Source organism: Myripristis murdjan, chromosome 7 (genome assembly GCF_902150065.1).
Source record: "Myripristis murdjan chromosome 7, fMyrMur1.1, whole genome shotgun sequence".
In the NCBI taxonomy this organism is placed as follows: Eukaryota; Metazoa; Chordata; class Actinopteri; order Holocentriformes; family Holocentridae; genus Myripristis; species Myripristis murdjan.
Genome location: NC_043986.1, coordinates 11600912 through 11624245, shown reverse-complemented (window position 1 = coordinate 11624245; position 23334 = coordinate 11600912). Strand labels below are relative to the sequence as shown.

Genomic DNA, 23334 nt, shown 5'->3' with positions numbered 1-23334 from the left:
GACTCACTCACCCCTCTCTCCATCTATCTTTCTGTGTGCAGCATGAGGTGGACTTGTCGAGGAAAGAGTGCCCTTTTGTCATAAAGCCAAAGATCCAGAGGCCCAGTGCGGCTGTGGAGTCTGAGGACATGGACACAGACATGGACAGTGAGTCATTATTCCTTTTGCCCTCCAGAACATTCTTATGTTTTGGAAGGCGCACAAAAAATTAAAATTTAAGCTTAGTAGGGCTGTATGTCATTATAGGTATCTTCAAAACTCAGCCACTGTTTTTGATTTGACCAACATTTTGTTTGCTCAGTGTCAGAAGTTGCCATGGAAAGCAGCCCTGGCCCATCAACATCTTCTGGTTCCAGACCAGAGGTGGACCACCGAGCACAGAGCAGCACTGCCAACCCACCACGTGCAGGTGCATGTGCGCACACACACACACACACACACACACGCACACGCAAACACACACACACAGTCTTGCATACAAACAAAATTAGTATACTGTATCATTTTCTCTCCTCATAGGTATGCAGTGTATCCCACAGAGGGCAGCTCTGTTGAAGTCAATGCTTAACTTCTTGAAGAAAGCCATCCAGGACCCTGCCTTTTCTGATGGTATCCGCCATGGTGAGCTATTGGCATCCTCTCGCTTCTGTACCCCCATACATTTCATTATGCAAATTTTTGCAGTGTAGGCTCTGGATGTATGTTGGCTAACTTCTGTCTCTGTGCGTGTACACCCTCTCTTTCCTTTTCTCTCACAAGTAATGGATGGGTCCTTGCCTACCTCACTCAAGCACATCATCAGTAATGCAGAATATTATGGCCCTTCGCTCTTCCTGTTAGGTGAGTATATAGGACCATATCAGCAAAGGTCCATATAAAACACTTTCTTGACCAAGTTCAGTTCTAGCACTAATTTTCAGAGTTGCTCCGCATAAAAGGAGTTATGATATATTGTTGCCTGTTGTGCACGGAAAGGGACCAAAATATAACATCCTGATATCACTTTTATGAAGGCTATTGAAACCCTGTCAATTTAGATGTTGTGATTTTAAATGTATCCTGTTTTCCCTTTGTCTGTTTTCCTCCCTCCCTTGTCTCTCCCTACGGCGTCTAGCAACGGAGGTTGTGACGGTGTTTGTGTTCCAGGAGCCGTCCCTGCTCTCCTCCCTACAGGATAACGGTCTCACTGATGTCATGCTGCATGCCCTTCTCATCAAAGACGTGAGTCTGCCAGAACCCCCCCCACACACACACACACACACACACACACTCCCTCCCCTCGTGCTGTGTTTCTTTCTCGGTGTCTCTTTATCGCCCTCTTTGTTCTCTCTCTTTGACAGTTCATTCTATCCCACATGTTTTTTCTTACCACCCCAACACACACACATTTGATATGTTTAATTGTCATATTCTCTTTCATTTGGCTCTCTGTACTGCATTACCAGTGGCCTATTCGTTGGCATCTGCCTTTCCATCTTTACTTTGATTTCTCCCCTTGATTTTGTAATTCCTCTGTCCAACACTTACTGAAGTTATTACTTTGTTTCTCTTTGACACTTATGTTCTGATCTTCATGATCTTCATTGTCTTAACCTTTTGGCTCCCCTGCTCTTCTCCCTCAGTTAACCCATTCACTCTCACCCACCCACCCCACCCCCTTTCTGCCTATTCTCTCTCTCACAGTGTTTCTCTCTGCAGGTTCCTGCTACCCGTGAGGTGTTGGGTTCCCTCCCTAATGTGTTCAGTGCCCTGTGTCTGAATGCAAGAGGCTTGCACTCCTTCGTTCAGTGCCAACCCTTTGAGCGCCTCTTCAAGGTGCTTTTGTCACCTGACTACCTGCCTGCCATGCGACGGCGGCGCAGCTCTGACCCATTGGGTGAGATGGACTGTGTGTGTATCTTCATGCCATAGTGCTGTGGAACCTGTTTGAGGTAATGTGGCTAAGATGATCTATGTGTGCTTACAGGTGACACTGCGTCAAACTTGGGCAGTGCAGTGGATGAGCTCATGAGGCACCAACCCACTCTGAAGACTGATGCCACCACTGCCATCATTAAGGTAGAGTACCTAATATTATTCATTTATTTATTCATTTATTGTATATATATTTAAAAAACAATAGAAATGGCTTACGCTGGTCAGATGATCAGTTGGCAGTCTGACAAGGTAATTAATGATGAATTTACATTACAGTTGCTGGAGGAAATCTGCAACCTAGGCCGAGCCCCTGAGTATATATGCCAGAAGCCGTCTATCCAGAAGGCAGATGGCACTGTGGCTGTGCCCCCAGCGCGCTCTAGCCACGCTGCTGAGGAGGCCTCAAGTGAAGATGAGGAGGAGGAGGAGGCCCTCCACACGTTCAGCCAGCAGCAGGGGGAGCCAGAGAGCAACAGACAGTCAGTGCCACTTGAACTGTATGACGCTGAGTTCATAACACAGTAGAGTAGAACAACCAGTCATTACTGAGTTTTAGTTTTCAGTTAATTTATCTAAAATCAAATATTTTATTTGATAGTTGTAATTTTGATCATTTATGATTTCTTACAGGGTGGTTGGCACTGAAGAGCGGATACCCATTCCACTAATGGATTATATTTTGAATGTGGTGAGTGTTAATGATTTGATAATTTTTTTCTTAATTGTTAAATTAACAGAGTTGTAAGTAAAAGTGCACTTAAATTATCAGTTGAGCCTTTAATTTGGGATGCATGTGGTTTTCAGATGAAGTTTGTGGAGTCTATACTGAGCAACAACACCACCGATGACCACTGTCAGGAGTTTGTCAATCAGAAGGGGCTGCTACCCCTAGTCTCTATCCTGGGCCTGCCCAACTTGCCCATAGACTTCCCTACCTCTGCTGCTTGCCAAGCTGTAGCTGGTGTCTGCAAGTCTATACTGGTGAGATAAAATATAGATCATCAGTGCGTTTCTCACTTTGGTTTGCTGTATTGAGAATGAAACAGTCTCCCCCTCTCTTTCCCACTAGACCCTTTCTCATGAGCCCAAGGTGCTCCAGGAGGGTCTTTGCCAGCTGGACAGTATCCTGACTGCCCTGGAGCCTCTCCATCGCCCTATTGAGGTGCCCGGGGGATCTGTCCTGCTCAGAGAGCTGGCCAATGCTGGCCATGTCACCGATGCTACACTGTCAGCCCGTGCTACACCACTCCTACATGCTCTTACCGCAGCGCATGCCTACATTCTGATGTTTGTCCATACATGCAGGGTAGGACAGGTAAATGGATGTTTTCTTTGAAGTACTAAATACTTTTAGTCAGTATATTTATGCTTTACTGCAATTACTATAGTTTTTTATCCACAAAGTAACTCACCTGACTAATTTTGGTTATAGATTCAGTTTTGCTTCTCAACCTGTTCAGGGTCAATTTCTCTTTTGCTTTAAGAAGAGCTTTTATTTGGATAATTATGTCATGATATATGGACAATTGTGCTGTACTTGTCTGTTACATTACCTTTCATACTATTCATATTGGCTCTACAGATAAATTAATGTAAAGGAGAATTTGATCCTTGCTCTTGGTTCTTTGATAATTGGTTTCTGGGTCCCTGAATGTGTTTGTTCCTTGTCCTTTTGAGCAGAGTGAGATCAGGGCCATCTCAGTCAACCAGTGGGGCTCCCAGTTGGGTCTCAGTGTCCTTAACAAGCTGAGCCAGCTCTACTGTTCTCTGGTGTGGGAGAGCACTGTGCTGCTGTCCCTTTGCACACCCAACAGGTGAGTCTCTTTACTGCTTTCCTCATTCTTTTCACTCTGCATTCAGCTGTAAACCACTCATGTTTGTGTCCAACAGTCTGCCTCCAGGTTGTGAGTTTGGCCAGGCTGACATGCAGAAATTGGTGCCCAAGGAGGAGAAGCCATCTGGCAGTAATGTAGCAGCCACAGCCTCTGGCTCCAGGAGAGCTGGTAATGAATCCATTTGACTTTATCCAACCAAAACTACAGTCTCCATCCATACTCCTGGTTGAGTTCTAACATTTGTCACTGTCCCAACGTTTTTTTCCTCCACTTTCCATAGCTGAGTCTGAAGCAGTATCTGTTGATTCATCAGCTGGGGGCCTGCTGGAGGGCATGGGCCTAGACGGGGACAGTCTAGCCCCCATGGAGACAGATGAGCCCACTGCCACTGACCCTAAAGCCAAGTCCAAACTTACCCCAGCAATGGCAACCCGCATTAAACAGATTAAGCCACTACTCTCTGGTGAGTAGATACACCTGTATAGAATCGGTGCTCCTTGGTTTATATAACTTGAGACGTGCAGAATTTGGAAAATATTTGGGAACTCACTGTCATTGGTGTGCTTGCTTCAGCAAAGCAACAAATATCAGGATGTAGGTGTGCGGTGGATGCCAATCTTATTAAATACAATAAGGCAAGAGCTTGTAGCATCATTGCCACTGTCACCAGATTCAGGTTGGGTGAAATTTCAGACGTTTGGGGTTGACACCTGACCATCTTTGGTGTTAGACGGATTACATTAATAAATGACTCTTGTTGGGAGGTTTTTATTGCACTTACACTAACGTAACAAGTTGTTGTCAACTAGAGTAACATCGTCACCTTACCAGTTTCTCTTCTGCTCCATTCATAGACTTTTCTGTGTGTGAGTGTTTGGAGGTGCTAAGCTGCACCCTGGGTGAAAAACAGAACAGAAGAAGATTCAGTTTGAAGATTCAATTAATTTCAGTCTGTTCACCAAAATGATTTGGTCATTAGTCTGTTCAATGGTCCTGCCACCAACTATGTGCTTATGTTGCCTCTTAACACTGAGACATTCAGTGTTTAAGTAACCAAACTAAACCTAAAGACATTACAACCCGAGCCTCAATGTAATAATGGTAAAACAGTAATGCTAGATTAATTCTGTGCCTTCAACTATCATTTTTAGTTACAAGAGGTCCACATTAAAAAATTACTTGTTTTGCAGCAATTTCATTACTTGCCGCTGTGAGATTTGATTTGATTTGCCGACCAGTTCTCAGCCTAGTGACTGTCTGAGCACTGCCTCTTCTGTGTACATTGTGCTTTGTAGCTCATCTCATTCGGAGAGCATATGCATTCTCGTTTGACAGTGTTGGGTAGACTGAAACAATTCAAACTGCGTGATTTTGTTCACTCTGTAAACAAGTGAAAATCCGCAGCGCTTTCGTTCTCGTTCACTGAATGGGATTGATTCACTGATGGAGGCTGATTTTTAAAAAAGCGCGACTAGATGATCCATTTTGTGAATTGTGTGACCTCTTGCACACATTCATTTGCAAAGGGAAAAAAACCTTGCCAGTTAAAGCTGGACATCTTCCTGTTGAAAGCTAAATGTAATTGGGTGCTTAGGTGTGCTTGTTGTCAACCTCTGAGTGTCCTTGTGTGCTTTGGAGTTCTTTAGTTCAGAGAAGAGAAGACAAGCTATCGTGGCCAGAAATGACAGGAAAATGCAGTAGATACTCACACTGAGCTGAAAAAAGGAAAGCACATAATTTAGGTAAATAACATAGAACGTTTTGTTTCTCTTAGGGGAGGCGGGCCGTGCCCCCATGTTGGTGGAAACATGAACTACCTCTCCACCGTTTAAGCTATCAGCACCATACAAAATTTAAAATGTTCACCATATTCCAACTTAAGCTGCTTATAGTCAGCTTTTTGGTGGTATTTAGTTTTTTCACTCAATTTTTAAATGTCCCTTTTTTTTTGGCCCTGTTAAATCCAGCCATTTTCAGGAATTTTCAGCTGATTCAGAACATTTTCTCATCTTTCATACATTCAAATATGAATTCCATTCAAAATTGTAAAATGTTCATTGTACTTGCCACAGTATTGGTGCTCTTCATTTTTTTGATAGCTGTTATACTTAAAAAAAAAAAAAAATCTCTTTCACACACTACTTAAGACAGTGGGTGATGGTCTGAATTCTTGTGACTCATTCATTTACACTTGCCACCATGTGTTCAAGTTTGATGAGGTAATGTGGCTCCAAAGAGGGATGGTTTTGACAATTTGACCCTTTTTTTGTAGCTTTCAGTCGGCTCCCTAATGAGTGCAGCTCTGACTATTTCCATGGTCTATGCTGCTGTTCTTTCTCAGTTCAACAGTGACGGGACTTCCACTGGTGGCTCAGTGGTTAGTACAGCCCCCTCACATTAAGCAGGCCCTGGGTTTGAATCCTGTCCAGAGCAGGACCTCATACATAGGACGGTTTAAACGCAGAAGATGAATTTCTCCACAACAATAAATAAAGAATAATTGAAGTTGACTCACAACTTCAGCCCCTTCTATTACAACCACTTCCTCTGTTTTTTAGCTTTTCTTTGACCTTATGCCTTGTTATCTACTCTTTCTCATTCTATCACCTATTACTACAAGCTAGAGCAAGCACATGCAAATTTTCTCCTGAAAATTTAGCTTTTTCTTGTTTAATAACTATCACCTCTGTTATTCAGCATTGGACAGTTGTTACAATTATTGGCTTTGCAGTAACAGTTTTATGTTTTCTCCCTCTCAAAAAAACCCTCTCCGTGTTTTCTTCCAGCCTCATCCCGCCTTGGCAGGGCTCTGGCTGAGCTTTTTGGCCTGCTGGTCAAATTGTGTGTGGGCTCCCCAGTGCGCCAACGGCGCTCTCACCATGCCACAAGCACAGGCACTACCCCCACGCCTGCTGCCAGGGCCACAGCCTCCTCCCTCACCAAGCTCCTCACCAAGGGTCTGAGTTGGCAGCCCCCACCCTACACACCCACCCCACGCTTTAGGTAACAATATTTCAGCCCTATTACCTGTTGGCATTGTTAATATCTCGATTGTTTACAGAGAGCAAAGGTGGTTTGTGTGTTTCTCGTTGCAGGCTGACTTTCTTCATCTGCTCAGTTGGCTTCACATCTCCCATGCTGTTCGATGAGAGGAAGTACCCATACCATCTCATGCTGCAAAAGTTTTTCTGTTCAGGAGGACATGATGCCCTATTTGAGTGAGTCTACTGCCAAACACTCTGCAGTGACATCAAGATTCAGGACAATATTCTGTCTTAGTTAGCTTGTAAATACCCATAATACACCAAATGTTTTTGATCAACAGTTGTATTGACCTTGTTGGTCCCTCTCTGTGCAGAACATTTAATTGGGCCCTGTCCATGGGTGGTAAGGTGCCTGTGTCTGAGGGGCTGGAGCATGCTGATCTGCCAGATGGCACAGGGGAGTTTCTGGATGCCTGGCTAATGCTGGTTGAGAAAATGGTGAACCCTAGCACTGTGCTAGACTCCCCCCACTCACTGCCAGCTAAAGTGCCTGGAGTCACCCCCACCATGCCCCAGTTCAGCGCACTGCGGTTCCTCATTGTCACCCAGAAGGTAAGTAGTAGACACTGACTGTATCTCTAGGGGATTTATATGAGCATGCTCATGGTTTATGAGCAAGTTACTTAGAGGAGTGGGGGACATGACATGCATGTGTTTGGTCTTATATTGTTGCAACACTCTCTCCTTCCTTAAGGCGGCATTCAACTGCATCCGCAGCCTATGGAACAGGAAGCCCCTAAAGGTGTATGGTGGCAGGATGGCTGAGTCCATGTTGGCCATCCTCTGCCACATCCTGAGAGGGGAGCCTGTTATCCAGGAGCGCTTGGCCAAGGAAAGGGAGGGCACGGTGCGTCCAGAGGAGGAGGGGGCCTCCACAGGGTCTGTGGCCCCCAGCGGAGCCCCTGGACCTGCCGCAACAGCTGGAGAGGGACCGCCAGTGGCAGGAACAGCTTCTGGAGGATCAGCAGGAGGATCTACTGATGACTGTGCCACCACCGCTCCCCGTCGTGAGCCTCAGGTCAACCAGGCTCAGCTCACACAGGTATGGGGGGAAGTTGGCAAATTGTTGCACATTAAGTGTCCTGTATTTTCACATTATTATACCATCACTTGGGGTCTGGTCTTTGAGATGAGTGCAGAGTGAAGATTTTATTCACCTAATATTTTTTCTTTGTTTCTGGACTTCGGTGGTTTGGTATTGTTTGTAGTTTGACAGCTTGTTGTACTTGCCAGCTGTTATTTGTTCATGCAGCCCTCTCAATATTGCCAGCTTACTGCATCATTACTGCAGGTAGTATTGACAGCACAGGTTAATTGCATAATTGGATGCCTTAGGTGGCCATGTAAGCAAGAAACTAAAACAGAGCTGCTGTGTTTACCGGTCTTCTCCCCCCTATTCTGCATGAACTGAATCCTGGGCCACCATTTTGTAACAGGGAAGAGGCAGAGGGAGAGGGAGGCACCCACAGGTCCGCCAGCAACAGCTCCAGCAGGTATAAGAGCCATCAGGGAGAGGGGGAGAAATGAAAGCAGAGGTGGAGAGAGGGAGGGAGCAAAGATTAGAGTGGAGACTGTGAAAAGGGAGGATTAATTTAGCAAGAAAAGGACTGACATTTTTTTAATCAGTGGGATTCAAATATTTTTGAGGTTGAGTAACAGGACAGTGGTAGAAGGGGTAGAGGTTTGATAAGTTGCTATGTGGGTCAGAGTGTGTTTTCTCAAGCATTGTAATATCTTTGGCATCTTCTTGTCCTTTGACTTTTTTCCAGCCCATATCCACTGGGTTTCATCATCCTCAGTTCTTTTCATTCATCCCTCACTCTTGACCACCTCTTTTCTTACTCATGTAATGTTACTGCTCTCTCTTCTGTGTCCTATGTCGCTCTAGCTGATGGACATGGGTTTCTCTAGAGAGCACGCAATGGAAGCCCTGCTTAACACCAGTACCATGGAGCAAGCCACAGAGTACCTGCTTACACACCCTCCTCCTCTTAGTGGAGCTGTCAGGGTAAGGCTACATAAACACACACCTTATCTATTCCTATCCTACACAAGCCAAAAGCAGGTAGCTAATAGTGTTGCTCATGCCTGGTGTCTCTAGGACCTTACAATGTCTGAAGAGGACCAGATGATGAGGGCCATTGCCATGTCACTGGGGCAAGAGGTCAGCATGGAGCAGCGCTCAGACTCACCTGAGGTGTGCAGTTCCCACAGCTCACGTTACATACAGAAACAAACATGCACTCTGAACCACGTGTTGGTGAATGAAACCTTGTGAGTGAATAACAGCACCAAGGCGACCAGCTATTCACATTTTCTGTCTCTTTCCCTCCGTCACCCTCAGGAGGCAGCTCGTCGACGTGAGGAAGATGACAGGCGAGCCAGGGAGCGGGCAGAAGAGGAGGAGGCCCGCTGCTTGGAGCGCTTCATGGAGGCTGAACCACTGGACCCCCAGGAGCTGCATGCCTTCACTGACTCTATGCTGCCTGGCTGTTTCCATCTGTTGGATGAGCTGCCTGATACAGTCTATCGGCTCTGTGACCTGCTGATGACAGCAATCAAGAGGAGCGGCCCAGAATTCAGAGACCTCATGCTTGGCCAAGTTGTCCACCAGGTCAGTGGATGGTTACATGTCACGTTTCTCAAATGATAGTGTGTGGCTTTGTGTTTCTAATATTTAAGTATAAGAAGGCTAGTCCCTGATGTACTGGGTCCTAATAATAATAATAATGATGTTGTTGTGTAGAACATGAATGCTTGTACCAGCTTGATGGTGTATACATTGTGTGTAGGTGTGGGATGCAGCAGATGTACTGATCAAAGCGGCTGTGCCCCTGACCACCAGTGACACAAAGACAGTGTCTGAGTGGACCAGACAGATGGCCACACTGCCCCAGGCCTCTAAACTGGCAACTCGAATTCTGCTGCTCACATTGCTTTTTGAGGTAAAAACACAAACGCAATTATCAGTGTTATAATACTCACTGAGAATGAAATCTCTCTATCACAATGGTTCAAGAACTCACGTCACATTTGTGCTGTTTTTCTTCTGTTCCTGAAGGAGCTGAAACTGTTTTGTGCCATAGTGGTGGAGAACAGTGGGATTCTCGATTTGCTGATTAAGCTACTTGAGGTGGTGCAGCCCTGTTTGCAGGCTGCCAAAGAACAGAAGGATATCCAGACACCAAAGTGAGCCCTGCACTGCCCTACGCACCACTCTTAAAATGCACAACAGACACATTGGGATTCTAGTAGAATCAAGGATAATTTTTCACATGGCACACTAGCACTAATATCAAAACCTGCAGTACTTTTTCATAAGTCATGTAATATTGCTTTTGTCCTGTTTTTTTGCAGATGGATTACCCCAGTACTGTTGATCATTGATTTCTATGAGAAGATGGCAGTCTCCTCCAAGCGCAGAGCACAAATGAACAAGGTAGAAATCAACCTAGTAAAGTAGTATCACAGTAAAGTAGTAAATTAAAATCATTAAACTCGTGGCTATTCCACTTGAACTCAGTATATACTGTTATTAGGTACGGCTAACTACTAGCACTGGAATAGGCAATGATGTGCAAATATGAAATCCCAAAAGTAAACACATTTTCATTCAAGCCATAGGGCAGCCATGAGCAGGTTTCAATTAAAACTTCCATACTCTAAACTAATAGAATTACGACTGCAGAGAAAGAAGCAGGGCTGTAGAACAATCAAAAGTCAAACTGTGCTCTATAGTTTAAGTGAATAAAAGCCATTATGCCCCTCTACATGACTAATTATCTAAAGGAGTGAGCTGTTTGCCTATGCATGAATTGTTTTTTTCCGGAGGAGTGAGCTGTATGTGTAAATGGGAAGGTATAACTGATAAAGTGGATGCGAAGTGTTTTTTGATTAACTCAGCCTGGACAAAATCAAATATCCTATATTTTTACTACAATGTCTTGATGATATTGTAGTAATGATCATCGTTTCTTCAAAGAAAAAAACTAAAATAAAATAAACATTAGCAATATGGGTATGATGACTTAGCAGGTAGAGGCAAATAATACAACATGTAGCACAGTTAAATAAGTTCAGAAAATTGCAATCTTTACAGTAATCCAGTCTGCAAAACCAGGAAAAGATAAAACTTAGGTTGTATCACAATATTATGAAATCCTAGACAATGTATAATCTTATATCGCAATATTGATATAATAACAGTATATTGGCCAGCCCTATAGCTAACTATATATTTTTTCTCTGTGCTCTCTCCGTCTGCCTACAGTACCTACAGCCTAACGGTAATAACTGGCGATGGTTTGATGACCGCTCAGGCCGCTGGTGCAGTTACAGTGCATCCAACAATAGTACCATTGATTCGGCGTGGAGGGCAGGGGAGAGCAGTGTCCGGTTCACAGCTGGACGCAGGAGATACACTGTGCAGTTCAACACAATGGTGCAGGTATAAACAAACAGCATCGTCTTTTTTGTTCTTTGTTTCAGTTCTATAAGAACACTCTAAAAACGAAGAAAATCATATGTCCTCTTACTTAAATTGTATGTTTAAGTAAAGATTACTGGACTACTCTATCTGATGAACCATTCCATCTTTTCTGCGTGGCAGGTGAATGAGGAGACAGGTAACAGGAGGCCAGTCATGCTGACTGTCCAGAGAGTGCCTCGCATACCAAAGCCTGCCAAGACTGGCAGCATAACTGATTCTGAGAGAGAGGAGGGAGACAGGAGCAAGGCAGAGGAGACACAGACTGACTCAGGTAATATAACCACAGTCACTAAATATGTCAAAATGAGCATACATCTTTGAATTTGTATTTTGAAATAACCTGTGTAACTGTTTAAAAAAAAAACAGATTCTGTGGCAGCAGTGGAGATGGGCGCCCCAAAGGATGATTCTAGCCAGCTGAAGGAGACATCTTCTGGCCCCTCATCCTCCCTGGAGACTGACCACTCCCTGGGTTCTGATATTGTGGTGCAAGGCCTAACTGAGGACATGACCACTGTTCTGATCCGAGCCTGTGTCAGCATGATTAGTGTGCCAGTTGACCCAGACACCCTCCATGCCACACTGCGTCTCTGTCTGCGCTTGACACGTACTCACCACTATGCTATGATGTTTGCCGAGCTGAAGAGCACACGGATGATCCTAGGATTGACGCAGGGCTCAGGCTTCAATGGCTTCACCCCACTTGTTACCCTGCTGTTCAGACACATCATAGAGGATCCAGCCACACTAAGGCACACCATGGAGAAGGTTAGAGGGATTTCCGTTTGGTCTTAAAATGCATTCACAGTGTGTTGAAATAATGTGAGCATGTTGTCTTTCATCAGTACTAGTGATTGCTAAAATATATATATATATATATATATATATATATATATATATATATATATATATATATATATATTTATATTTATATTTACCTGACAATTTGACCCTTTAGGTGGTGAGGTCAGCAGTGACCAGTGGAGCAGGTAGCACCACCTCAGGTGTGGTGTCAGGAAGCCTTGGTTCCAGGGAGATAAACTACATTTTGCGTGTCCTTGGCCCTGCTGCCTGCCGTAACCCTGATTGCTTTACTGAAACTGCCAACAGTTGTGTCCGCATTGCTCTTCCTGCACCCCGTGGAGCTGGCACAGGTGAATTTGCAAGCTTAGACTTGAGATTTAAATTTTGAAAATATTCCAAACCTTCCAAATAGAAGTGTTTGGGCTTGTGGATGTTTTTCCCCACAGTCCTCATTCTCCAATCCAATCCTTTCTCCCCAGCCTCTGATGATGAGTTTGAGAACCTGCGAATCAAGGGGCCTAATGCTGTGCAGCTGGTGAAGACCACTCCTCTTAAACTGTCCCCTCTGCCCCCTATCCCTGACACCATCAAGGAGGTCATCTATGACATGCTCAATGCTCTTGCTGCCTACCATGCACCTGAAGAGCGTAAGACATAGTTAAAATGTTGAACATTGTCATGTCATATTTCTCATGTCAGTGTCATGTTTTCAGGTTCATATTTTCTGTAAATTGAATATGTCGCATGTGTATGTGGTACAGCTGAGCGTCCAGAGGAACGTGCAGTGACAGTGCCCGGGGGTCAGGACCTGTGCCAGATCCTACAGGATGTTGGTGATGATGTTTACCATCAGTACAGACTCACTCGGCAGGGCAGCGACTTTGACTCCCAGTCTGCCTTCCATATCAATGTGAGTCTCTCTGATGAGTTGTGCCCATTTGTGTTGCTCCTGTATGTAGTGTACATAGTAGTCAGTCATAATGGAAATTTATCCCTCCCTCACAGGCTCAAGTGTTCGCTGCTGATGGAGGTGTGGCTGAGTCTTCCCAGTCTGGCACTCCACAAGGAGAGGGTGAGAATGATTCTGTCAACATTGACGATTCAAATTTCTTCATTAAAATGATTTTAAACAAAAAAAAAAATGTCCATCACACCATATCTGTTTGGCCCTACTATTTTGTTATATTTTTACTGTCTTCACCCAATTCAGCCTCAACACCTGAAGAAATGCGGGAGGAAAAGAAGGAGCAGGAAGGAGAAAAGGGTGCCAGCTCAGAGGAGGCTAAAGCAGCTAAAGTAAAGGCTAGCAAACCTCTGATGCCAACCTCCACCATCCTAAGACTGCTGGCTGAGCTAGTGCGCTCATATGTAGGAATTGCCACTCTGATTGCCTCTTACTGTTACACTGCTGGACAGTCTGAGCTCATTAAGGAGGTGAGTGGTTCAATAAAACTTCACTAGCCTTTCGAATATATTGTCAATGGGTTAGTTTTATCATTGATTTTTTTTTTTTTTTCTTTTTGCATTATGAGAAGTAATATTGATGTGTTTCTACCGACTTCCTTGTATATGTCTTGCAGGATTGCAGTGTTCTGGCTTTTGTGCTTGATCACTTGCTGCCCCACACCCAGAATTCAGAGGACAAGGACACCCCAGCTTTGGCACGCCTTTTCCTAGCCAGCCTGGCTGCTGCCGGCACAGGCACTGATGCTCAGGTGGCACTGGTCAATGAGGTGAAGGCTGCTCTCAGTAGGGCACTAGCAATGGCAGAAGGTGCTGAAAAACATGCCAGGTAAGGTGGACCTGCCACTGTGGCTGGGTGAAAGAAACAGCTTACCAAAAAGTCACAATTCTGTTTGTTCCAACTCAGTTCTGTCAGTTCTGTAACACCTAATATTTCTACTGATATTAGTAAACCCTGTTAATTCATAGAAGAGTAGATTTTGTTTTTAATTAGTTTAAGAAAATTTGTTCCTTTTAAGTTTCATTGTAGTTATTATTTTGTTTATATTGAAAATTAGATATTACAAATACTGTAGTAACAAGTTAATGCATGTACCTGAGTAGGCACCGCTCATGTTTTTCAGCAGTCACCTGCTAAATCTGAGAGAGCTCTGTCTCCAAATGTGTGTTATTAAAGTTAATTTCACAAGATCACAAAGAGCAGAGCACTTCCTTTTTGTTTACTTTTTACTAGAATTGTCTCATTCAGCACACTACAGCACACAGTGTATTGTTAACGTAAACGTCTTATAAAGGCAAGACGGCAAAGCTGTCAACAATTGTGAATTAGCCATATGAAAAATTCAGTACAAGCTCAATTGTTTTGTTGTTTCTTTATTCTGCACCTCAGGCTTCAAGCAGTGATGTGCATCATCAGCACCATCATGGAGTCGTGTCCTTCCACCTCAAGTTTCTACAGCACTGCAGCAGCCAAGACACAGCACAATGGCATGAATAACATCATTCGCCTGTTTCTGAAAAAAGGCCTGGTCAACGACTTGGCCCGTGTGCCTCACAGCTTGGATTTGTCCAGGTACACCATACTCAGTTTGACTGGAAATTAATTTTTGGTAAAATTCAGAATATAAAATAAATAAATGGTACCATTCATCTTTGTGTGTTCAGTCCCAACATGGCCAACACAGTGAATGCTGCCCTGAAGCCTCTGGAGACTCTGTCCCGTATTGTAAACCAGCCCAGCAGTTTGTTCGGGGGCAAGGGAGGCTCGAGCAAAAACAAAGCTGAACATGACACAGTGGGCACAGCCAGGGACAGCAACAGCAACACTCAGGACCAAGGTATCCGTGAAAGGCACCTTAGATGCGTATATACTCTTATATCCAGTTATTTCAGATATGTCCTTTGCTGATATGTGGTCTATATTATCAGGTGAGTCTGGTGAGGCTGAGCCAGTGGAGGGCAGCCATAGAGTGCAGGGCACAGACAGTGACCTGATGGATGGAGAGACAGAGGGAGACACAGTGGTCATTGCTGGTCAGCCAGAGGTCCTCAGTACGCAGGCGATGCAGGTAACTGGATTGTATTACACCTCTGTGTTCAAATGGTATTGCACCCCATTACCCTAACACAAATTATCCTCAGTGTGTTCACTGTTGCTCCTCAATTTCTTGGTTTGTAGGTAGAGAATGAGTTAGTGGATCTGATTGATGAGCTGCTGGAGAGAGATGCTGGTACTGTCAACAGCACCATTATAGGTAAGCTACATCCCTTGATTCCCAGATTCACTGGTCTAAGAGAGGACTGTGAGGTCAGACAGGACACATGGAGGGAAGCATAATACTATTGTCTAATTTGTTGCCTGTCTTGTCAATCAGTGGGACGCAGCGGCGAGGATGAATCGCAGGAGGATGTGTTGATGGATGAGGCTCCCTCCAATATTAGCCAGGCATCCACTCTGCAGGCCAACCGGGAAGGTAAGATGGCATAATAGAACTTGGTGTGTTGATCATACAAAATAACCTCACAGTTGTTACCAATTGTTCATTTTGACTCTTACATTTACTTACGTTCTGCAAGTAAGGGCTGGTTGTGTTTCTTTCTGCCGTCAGACTCTATGAATATTCTGGAACCAGAAGATGAGGAGCACACACAGGAGGAAGATTCTAGTGGCAGCAATGATGACGAGGACAGCCAGGATGAAGAGGAGGAGGAGGAGGAGGAAGAAGAGGAGGACCAGGTATGTCGGATGAAGACGGAGTTCAGTAAACAAGTCTTGGGTAGGATTTAGCCTCAGCACAGCTCGGGTGGGGATTTGGATTTGTCTTACAGCTATGACTTTCTCTCCAGGATGACGAAGAAGGAGATGAGGATGATGATGATGAAGGTTCAGAGATGGAGCTGGATGAAGACTTTCCTGACATCAATGCTGCACCCCACATCCGCTTCGAGAGGTTTGACAGAGATGATGACCTCATCATAGAGTTTGACAACATGTTCTCCACCACTGGTGAGCAAGCTCTAGTTCTCCTTATTACTAGTGTTTCAAGAGAAACGAGGCTAATAACAAGAGATTCCTAAAACTGCACAAAATAAATTTAAGATTTTCAGGTTCTTCTGTTACTGTAAACAATAACGACCCAGGCTTGTACCTGAGCTGTCCCCTTAATGTCGGCCTGCTGTTTTCTGTTGTGTTCTTCCATCAGCTGACATCCCTCCCTCCCCAGGCAACATCCCCAGCTCCCACCCACTGATGGTGCGCCATGCTGACCATGGTTCTCTTACCCTGGGGGCAGCAGGCACCAGCAGCCGCCTGGCACAGGGCATGGGTCGCAGCCAGCGAACGCTGCGACAGCTCACTGCCAATACTGGACACACCATCCACGTCCATTACCCTGGCAACCGCCAGCCCAACCCCCCACTCATCCTGCAGAGGTGATGGCATGCTCTTTTGGAGGCTGTGTTCGATACAATGTAATGCCAGCATCTGTTTTACCGAAGGTCTGTTAACTTGAAAGCTGATGAATATGTCTGTTCCTCTTTTACCTCCCCCCCTTAGACTGTTGGGCCCAAGTGCTGCAGCAGACATCTTACAGTTGTCCAGCTCTCTGCCTCTGCAGTCTCGGGGCCGCGCCCGCCTTTTGGTAGGGAATGAAGATGTGCACATCATTGCTCGCTCTGATGATGAGTTGTTGGATGACTTCTTTCATGAGCAGAGCAGCACTGGGGGACAAGCAGGTAAGAATCACTTAAGGATGATAAATAATCAGGGCTTAAGGCTGACCTTTCAGGAGCATATTTGTGTATGCAGCTCTATAACTTAGAGCAGTTATTTTAAAACTGTGGGTCCCAGCATGGAGACAGGTGCATCCTTGAATGGCTGCATCAACACATTATCAATAGCAGATGATGGAAAGTTATAATGCACTGCAGGCGCTATTTGTACACCCATCACTGACCACGATGCCCTGGGAAAAGCCACAAGAATTGTAGCAGTCTGTAGAATTGGAGCAGTCTTCCTAGCTAGCTGACAACATGGACAATTTTTTGAACCGATGAGCAGCCAGTGTGTTGCCTAAAAACAATTAGGCTATGAAGGCAAATAAAAAAGGATGATGCATCATACATACAGTTTTACAGCATGTCAAGGACCTGATAGTGTGTTTATCACCTGGAAAAGTTTGCGATACTTTTGGTAACGCGATTCATTCATGTAATGTTAAAAAAATTATAATTATTGATTAGCTCACTGAATATAATTCAGTGGTTTGCAGTCAGATATATTGAAATACATAAGGCTGTCCCTAGTAGGTTTTTTTTCTTATTTTACCATTTTAATTCTTGTAGTTAATTCTCCACCTTGTTTTATTGTTTACTCACAAATTACTTTATTTTGCTTACCTTACTTTTCCCTCCAGCTCTCTTTACCACACACACACACACAGACGCCCTAAACTTTTCGGTCTCTCAGCTTGCCTCTCTTTGTCTGTCTCTCTCCCTGTCTGCTCTGACTTTTAGCAGAGTCTCCCACACAACTCATGTCTTGGATTTTTTTCATCCACAATTCAGCAGAAGATGAGCCGCGTATGGAGGCGGCTTGTCGTTAATGACATATATCGAAGTGATCAAAGCCAGCATGGCACTGAATGACATTTCCTTTACCCGGTACTCTGTAGTAACAATTTAATGGCGCTGATGCTTTAATAGCACTGTTGCTTGCATATTTTCTCTCATTGTGTGACAGTTGTTATTCCGTTGGCTGCCACAGGATGGAACGGGGAGGGGCTGTTCCTGTTTGGTTTGCACCAGCAAAAATAATTGCATGGACCCATGGAAATTTCATTGAATTTGAACAGTCATAACCCTTTTACATTTTAACTTTTTGAACAAAAAAAATCTATTTGAGCCACCCTTATAAACTTTATGTATGGGGAAACACTTGCACAGGCGCCCCTAATTTTATTTTACTTTATTTTTTTAATGCATTCTTTGTCATTTTTATTTGCATGTCCAAGTCACACTGTCAAGTCCTGTTAGTATAAACATGAAGGAATTTACTTTGTTAGATTTGTACCAGGTTTATTTCCTAAATGTTCTGTTCTGTCCCTTTAGGCACCCTCTCTAGCATTCCCACTGCTTTAACAAGATGGACAGATGAGTGTAAAGTGCTGGATGCTGAGAGCATGCATGACTGTGTAGCAGGTAAGCTTTTTAAGACTTAAGTTATGGAGTGTGCATCTCTCCTTCAGAGACTGATTTGATACATTTCCCTATACAGAATTATCAATTCAGTGCACTTTTGATGCATTTTAAGCAGGCATGTTGTATTGAATTGATGCACTTGAACTTGAAGCCCTGTTTTGGTCTTTATAAAGTGTGGGACTGTTAAGTGCTTTGAGACTGTAAACAGCGATTAAATAGCTATAAATAAATTGAACTTGGATGCCCGACACTGTATTTTGGTGATCGGTTTCCTGCATGAAAACTCCAGAATCACATTTCTGAGCTGAATTAAACTGTTTAGATGCATCACTTGTAACTGGCCTGTAGCCACTGACAGTTTCTGTCTGGCCACTGCTTCCTGCTTCCTTTGCAGATGCATTAATTCAGTGAAATATTATATCCCCAGACCATGATTAAGTCATTCTAACACACCAAAACTTGCCAATACTGCAACTGGAGCCCAACCAATAATTATCCTCCTATATTGGCCTCTCACAGATATATCGGTAGTGGTGCATATGTGCCGATATGAAAACTTTTTTCACAGAACACAATGGAGAAAAAGATGCTTTCGGCATTTTAGAAATGAATATTTGATCTTTCTTAATTCAAGTAGTGTGTGTGTGTGTGTGTGTGTGTGTGTGTGTGTGTGTTATAGTCAGTGAACTGATGTCATTTTGGACCTCTAAGTTTGTTGTATAAAGTATGAGTTTAAGTAGAAAATATCCTTTCACCATTACATATCTTTGTCACAAGTGTTTGATAATCACATGTGAGGACTCATTGCAACTCAAGACAACTACAACCCACGACTCATTCCTGATGTCTTCATCTGCTTTTAGTGGTGAAGGTACCCATCCTGCAGCATCTAGAGAGTCTGCGAGATGAGGAGCTTGAAGAGCGCCGGGAGAAGAGGAGGAGACAACTGGCTGAGGAGGAGGAGGCTAAGCAGAATGAGAGGAGGGCATCTGGAGCAGAAGAGGCCAGGGAGCAGAGTCTGCAGGTCAGGAGATACATATGCTTGTGGGCAATGCGGAAGGAGGACAATTTAAACAAATGTGTTAATTTTGTGGCTGTATTCTGTATTCTTTTTTGGTGACTGTAACTTTTTTTGTCAACAGGGTTCTGGATTGGGAACAGTGAACGGTACAGAGAACACTGCAGGTACTGTCATCTTGTATTTTTTTTTTACTTTGTATCTGTGTACTCATTGGTGAAATACCTAGACTCTGAACCTTTTTGTCTGGAATCAACTCCATCTCGGTGGTGGGCATCCAGAGGCAAACAACCAACAGAGCGTGCTGTGGGATGAGGTAGTAGTTTGTATAGTTTTAGGATCACACCAGATCTGGGAGATAACTATACAGTCTACTGTCTTTCTTATGGTATCGCCATAGCAGCTTGGAATCCTCATCTGCTACAGTGGATATCCGGTCTCCATTACATATCCACTGTACATCCACTGGATATCCATGTTAATTTCAGAGCGGCTCAATGGATTATCACATTGAAAATCTGAGTACTTATTGCTGCCAGTGAAGTACCTGATGCTACCTATTTACACTCTTAGTCCTGGTACAATACAATGTTGTCTTATGTGTTTTTACTCGAAACCATGTTGTATTTTTCTGGTTGTACTGTGGTGAGGTAGTAAGTTGTGTTGTTGTTGGGGATCAGGATTGTGCACCCCGTTCAGGAGATAACTATACAACTTACTGCCTTCCTCAGTGTAAGCCTTTGACTTCATATTTGTGCTTCTGTTGAAACTAATCATCAGCCTATTATTTGTCCTGTGCAGGTTGGCACACACTTTGTTACAATATTTTACTTTTGAACAGCACCACTTTGAAAGAGTTTGGAAACCATTTTTATTTTCCCACATAATTTATTAATCTATTGTTCATTCTGGATGTCAGATCACTGTGTTACCTTAGGAAATGTTAATTTTTTTTTTTTATTTGATAAGCACATAAAATGTAATTGTTTGTTTTGTTATGTTAGTTGTCAGGACTTTTAATGTGTGTGTGTGTGCGCTTGTGTTTTAAACTATTGCTTAGCAAATGACAAAGTAAACTGAGCACTGACTACAACGGGGTCAGTGCAGCCTCTCTCTCACACATATCCCCACACCAGTGTTGCAGTCAGTCAAACTGGCAGTGACAAAGAAGGGCTTTTCACACTGCAGTGTGAGCATTTTACATGCATGTGCGGGTAAAAATTGCTGTGTGTGAAATGCATAAAAAACACAGGGGCACCTGTGTGACTGTGATGGTAATATTTTTTCTCAGCAATGGTGACCTTTGTCAGAGTTTCCTAAAGCTTAATGGCTACAATATCATCATTTTGATTTTTGCATGGTTTACATTCACTTGGGTTTACAGTCACTGTTTTTTGTTTTGTTTTGTTTTGGGTTTTTTTTCCTGTGATGCTTTCAGCATGGCAGTGAAAAAAGTTAGTCTGGTGCTCTGACAGAGACATTATTAAAGATACATGGTAATAGCAAGTGATGATATAGGGATGATATCATAACCTGAATATTCAAATGTGTATCATATGGTTTCCACACAGTGTGAATTTATTTATTTAACAAATAAATAAATAAACGTTTAGGACCAGAAAGCTTTGAAATTGTTAATAATCAAAAATTAAATATCATTGTATATAGCTTTTGTCACTGCCTTCCCACATTACTTATTCTCTCCATGTGGCTGTTGCAGAGGGTGAGCAGGCCCAGGGTAGCACTGTGTCATGTCTGGACCCACCCAGAGTCTCGGAGGGCTTTCTCACTGCTCCCCCATCAGGAGAGGTCACTCCTACCACCCCTGCTCCACACGAGCAAGCCCTAGTTTCCCTGGAGACCGCCATCAGCCAGCAGGTCCACCAGCCAATTGCTGATCTGCTGCTGGCTGAGTCACATGCCAACTCACTGGCCGCTCTGGCAGGGGCAGGTCTTCCACCCTTGTCTGCAGCAGATAGGCCCAACAGTGAAGTGGAGGCATCCCAGATGGAAATGTCCCCGGCGCCTACAATCGGTGAGAGAGGAGGAGGAGGAGGAGGTGTTGGTGGTGGAGGAGGAGGAGCGTTGGATGAAGTCAGGGAAGGTAGACTAACTTTGAAAACTCTCCTTATACAGACTGGCCAGCAGTAAGGGCACACATCTGTTTTGACAATGATGTTGTTGACCATGCTGGTAGCCAACATCTGTCATAAAATTTTCTGAACAGTGTACATAATAACCCACATTGTCACCCATATTTTGTGACATCCACACAATTGAGATGGTGTTTTTTGATCAACTTTATCCCCCGACCCCTGTTCTCCATTGTGTTCTTCAGCCTCCCTAAGTCCTGACATTGTGGAGACCTCAGAGCCTGCGGCAGTAGGTGTGTCACAGTTGGAGGGTTCACCCATGGATACCAGCAGCCCAGCCTCTGCCACACAGGAAGAAGCTGCCCCCAACCCTGTTCAGACAGCCCACCTGTCTCAGGAACTGTCTGGCAGTGGGGACAGTGGGTTGACGGACAGGCAGACAGATGCAGATACAGGGTGAGTATCTGTGCCATACATTTTTGTGTTGGGTGGTAACGTATCAGGGGCTGGGGGTCTGTTGTCTTTTTTTTTTTTGACAATATTCACATAAATATGAGGCTGATACGCAACCCAGCCCAGACCCTTTGCTGTGTGATGTCCCCTCTCTGCCCGGTCTTTGCTGTTTCTCTCCATTGTGACTGTCCAGTAAAGCAGAAATGCCCCAAAAAATAATGGTAAAAAAAGAAAAAAATTTAGTCTGACATGGAATTTGCTCAATCACTCATGTAAACCAAAAATATTTGAACATTTACAATACATTAATTGAAATGCAACAGTTCCATCATCATGTTTTTTTTCTCCTGGCATCATGCCCAAGACGTGGAGCTGACCTGGCGCCAGAATGAAAAAGGGGCTTTTTTTGTTCCATTCCATTTTTCTCTGTGTCATGAGGGCAACCATCTGACCTTCCTCTGACCATGTGACATGCATTCATGTGTACTGAAGGTAGCTAGCTACCTGCCCATCACCTCAACACTGATCAGCAGAGAACAGGTGGATTTTGTCAGTGCTTTAATAGCAACTTCCCAGGCTGTATTTTTACACCTGGCTGGCTAATATTGAGACGGAGGTGTCCATGTGACTGAGTCAGATGAGTCAAGCATGCACCAATGCCCCTTTCATGCTTGTGTTGACAAATTTGACCACCACTGACAGTGTTTGTATTGTAAAACGTGTTCTGAACTTCTTAAATCTTCTTGTCCCTCATAAATTCTCCCATGTTATAATAGTGATTTAAAAAAAACAAACAAGAATTAATTTAAAACAAAACTTATAATATACATTCATTGTTGTGGATGTAAATGAATTCTGTAAACCTAATTTTTTGCAATTGCAGTTAAATAGTAACAATTTAGATCTGATGGTAAAGGCTTTGAATATCTGAATTTTGATTTTAGGTAACTCTTAAAGTGCTTTAATTTTACTCTTTAAAAGCTGTTTGAAGCCTGTGATTAATAAACTGCTTCTTCCTTTCCATTTTAGCTCCACTTCTGTCTCATCCCCCGGGGAGACGATGCCAAGGAGTGACAGCGCTGACAGCCAGTCTCAGGCCATCCAGGAAGAGCCGCTCCCATCCACAAGTAATGAGGAGGAGGACCCTCTGGCTGGTAAAATGACTTTCATTACTTTGGTTTTTCTCTACTTGATTTTTTTTCCCCCCAGTAAGTTTTATGTCCTGTCATTTTTTAATTTTGTCTGTCACCGCAGGTATCAGTCTGCCAGAGGGTGTGGATCCTTCCTTCCTGGCAGCTCTTCCTGAGGACATTCGTCGAGAAGTGCTGCAGAATCAGCTGGGCATCAGGCCCCCCTCCCGCCCCCCTGCCGCCTCCACCCTACCCTCCACTACTGCACCTGTGCTTGGAGGACCAGGGGTTACAGAGGTTAGCCCTGAGTTCCTGGCAGCCCTCCCACCTGCCATCCAGGAAGAGGTGAGAGAACTTAATTTACACAATCAACAATTATAGTATACAGG

The 23334-nt window shown here is 44.0% G+C and overlaps 1 protein-coding gene across 9 annotated transcripts in view; it reads left to right on the top strand.

Annotated features, from left to right (window-relative positions):
• huwe1 (HECT, UBA and WWE domain containing E3 ubiquitin protein ligase 1) overlaps window positions 1–23334 on the top strand; it is a 43694-nt gene that overhangs the window by 9984 nt on the left and 10376 nt on the right. For 3 of the 9 annotated variants that reach the window (XM_030056335.1, XM_030056337.1, XM_030056336.1), the window contains 50 exons: window positions 42–147; window positions 302–409; window positions 520–621; window positions 760–840; window positions 1115–1221; window positions 1684–1876; window positions 1967–2058; window positions 2194–2414; window positions 2548–2605; window positions 2722–2898; window positions 2987–3232; window positions 3598–3731; window positions 3808–3920; window positions 4033–4215; window positions 6539–6755; window positions 6848–6970; window positions 7111–7348; window positions 7491–7838; window positions 8233–8289; window positions 8685–8804; window positions 8898–8993; window positions 9141–9410; window positions 9589–9741; window positions 9858–9985; window positions 10154–10235; window positions 11067–11243; window positions 11406–11556; window positions 11653–12053; window positions 12244–12439; window positions 12569–12736; window positions 12851–12999; window positions 13095–13161; window positions 13300–13523; window positions 13670–13881; window positions 14443–14625; window positions 14718–14890; window positions 14982–15121; window positions 15232–15307; window positions 15428–15526; window positions 15662–15789; window positions 15900–16059; window positions 16256–16484; window positions 16609–16787; window positions 18162–18251; window positions 19115–19275; window positions 19394–19436; window positions 20990–21373; window positions 21608–21818; window positions 22845–22969; window positions 23070–23290. In XM_030056335.1, the coding sequence (XP_029912195.1) occupies window positions 42–147; window positions 302–409; window positions 520–621; window positions 760–840; window positions 1115–1221; window positions 1684–1876; window positions 1967–2058; window positions 2194–2414; window positions 2548–2605; window positions 2722–2898; window positions 2987–3232; window positions 3598–3731; window positions 3808–3920; window positions 4033–4215; window positions 6539–6755; window positions 6848–6970; window positions 7111–7348; window positions 7491–7838; window positions 8233–8289; window positions 8685–8804; window positions 8898–8993; window positions 9141–9410; window positions 9589–9741; window positions 9858–9985; window positions 10154–10235; window positions 11067–11243; window positions 11406–11556; window positions 11653–12053; window positions 12244–12439; window positions 12569–12736; window positions 12851–12999; window positions 13095–13161; window positions 13300–13523; window positions 13670–13881; window positions 14443–14625; window positions 14718–14890; window positions 14982–15121; window positions 15232–15307; window positions 15428–15526; window positions 15662–15789; window positions 15900–16059; window positions 16256–16484; window positions 16609–16787; window positions 18162–18251; window positions 19115–19275; window positions 19394–19436; window positions 20990–21373; window positions 21608–21818; window positions 22845–22969; window positions 23070–23290 (8100 nt within the window). The remainder of the gene's footprint in view (window positions 1–41; window positions 148–301; window positions 410–519; window positions 622–759; window positions 841–1114; window positions 1222–1683; window positions 1877–1966; window positions 2059–2193; window positions 2415–2547; window positions 2606–2721; window positions 2899–2986; window positions 3233–3597; window positions 3732–3807; window positions 3921–4032; window positions 4216–6538; window positions 6756–6847; window positions 6971–7110; window positions 7349–7490; window positions 7839–8232; window positions 8290–8684; window positions 8805–8897; window positions 8994–9140; window positions 9411–9588; window positions 9742–9857; window positions 9986–10153; window positions 10236–11066; window positions 11244–11405; window positions 11557–11652; window positions 12054–12243; window positions 12440–12568; window positions 12737–12850; window positions 13000–13094; window positions 13162–13299; window positions 13524–13669; window positions 13882–14442; window positions 14626–14717; window positions 14891–14981; window positions 15122–15231; window positions 15308–15427; window positions 15527–15661; window positions 15790–15899; window positions 16060–16255; window positions 16485–16608; window positions 16788–18161; window positions 18252–19114; window positions 19276–19393; window positions 19437–20989; window positions 21374–21607; window positions 21819–22844; window positions 22970–23069; window positions 23291–23334) is intronic. The other 6 variants (XM_030056341.1, XM_030056338.1, XM_030056339.1 and 3 more) reach the window with 6 other exon arrangements.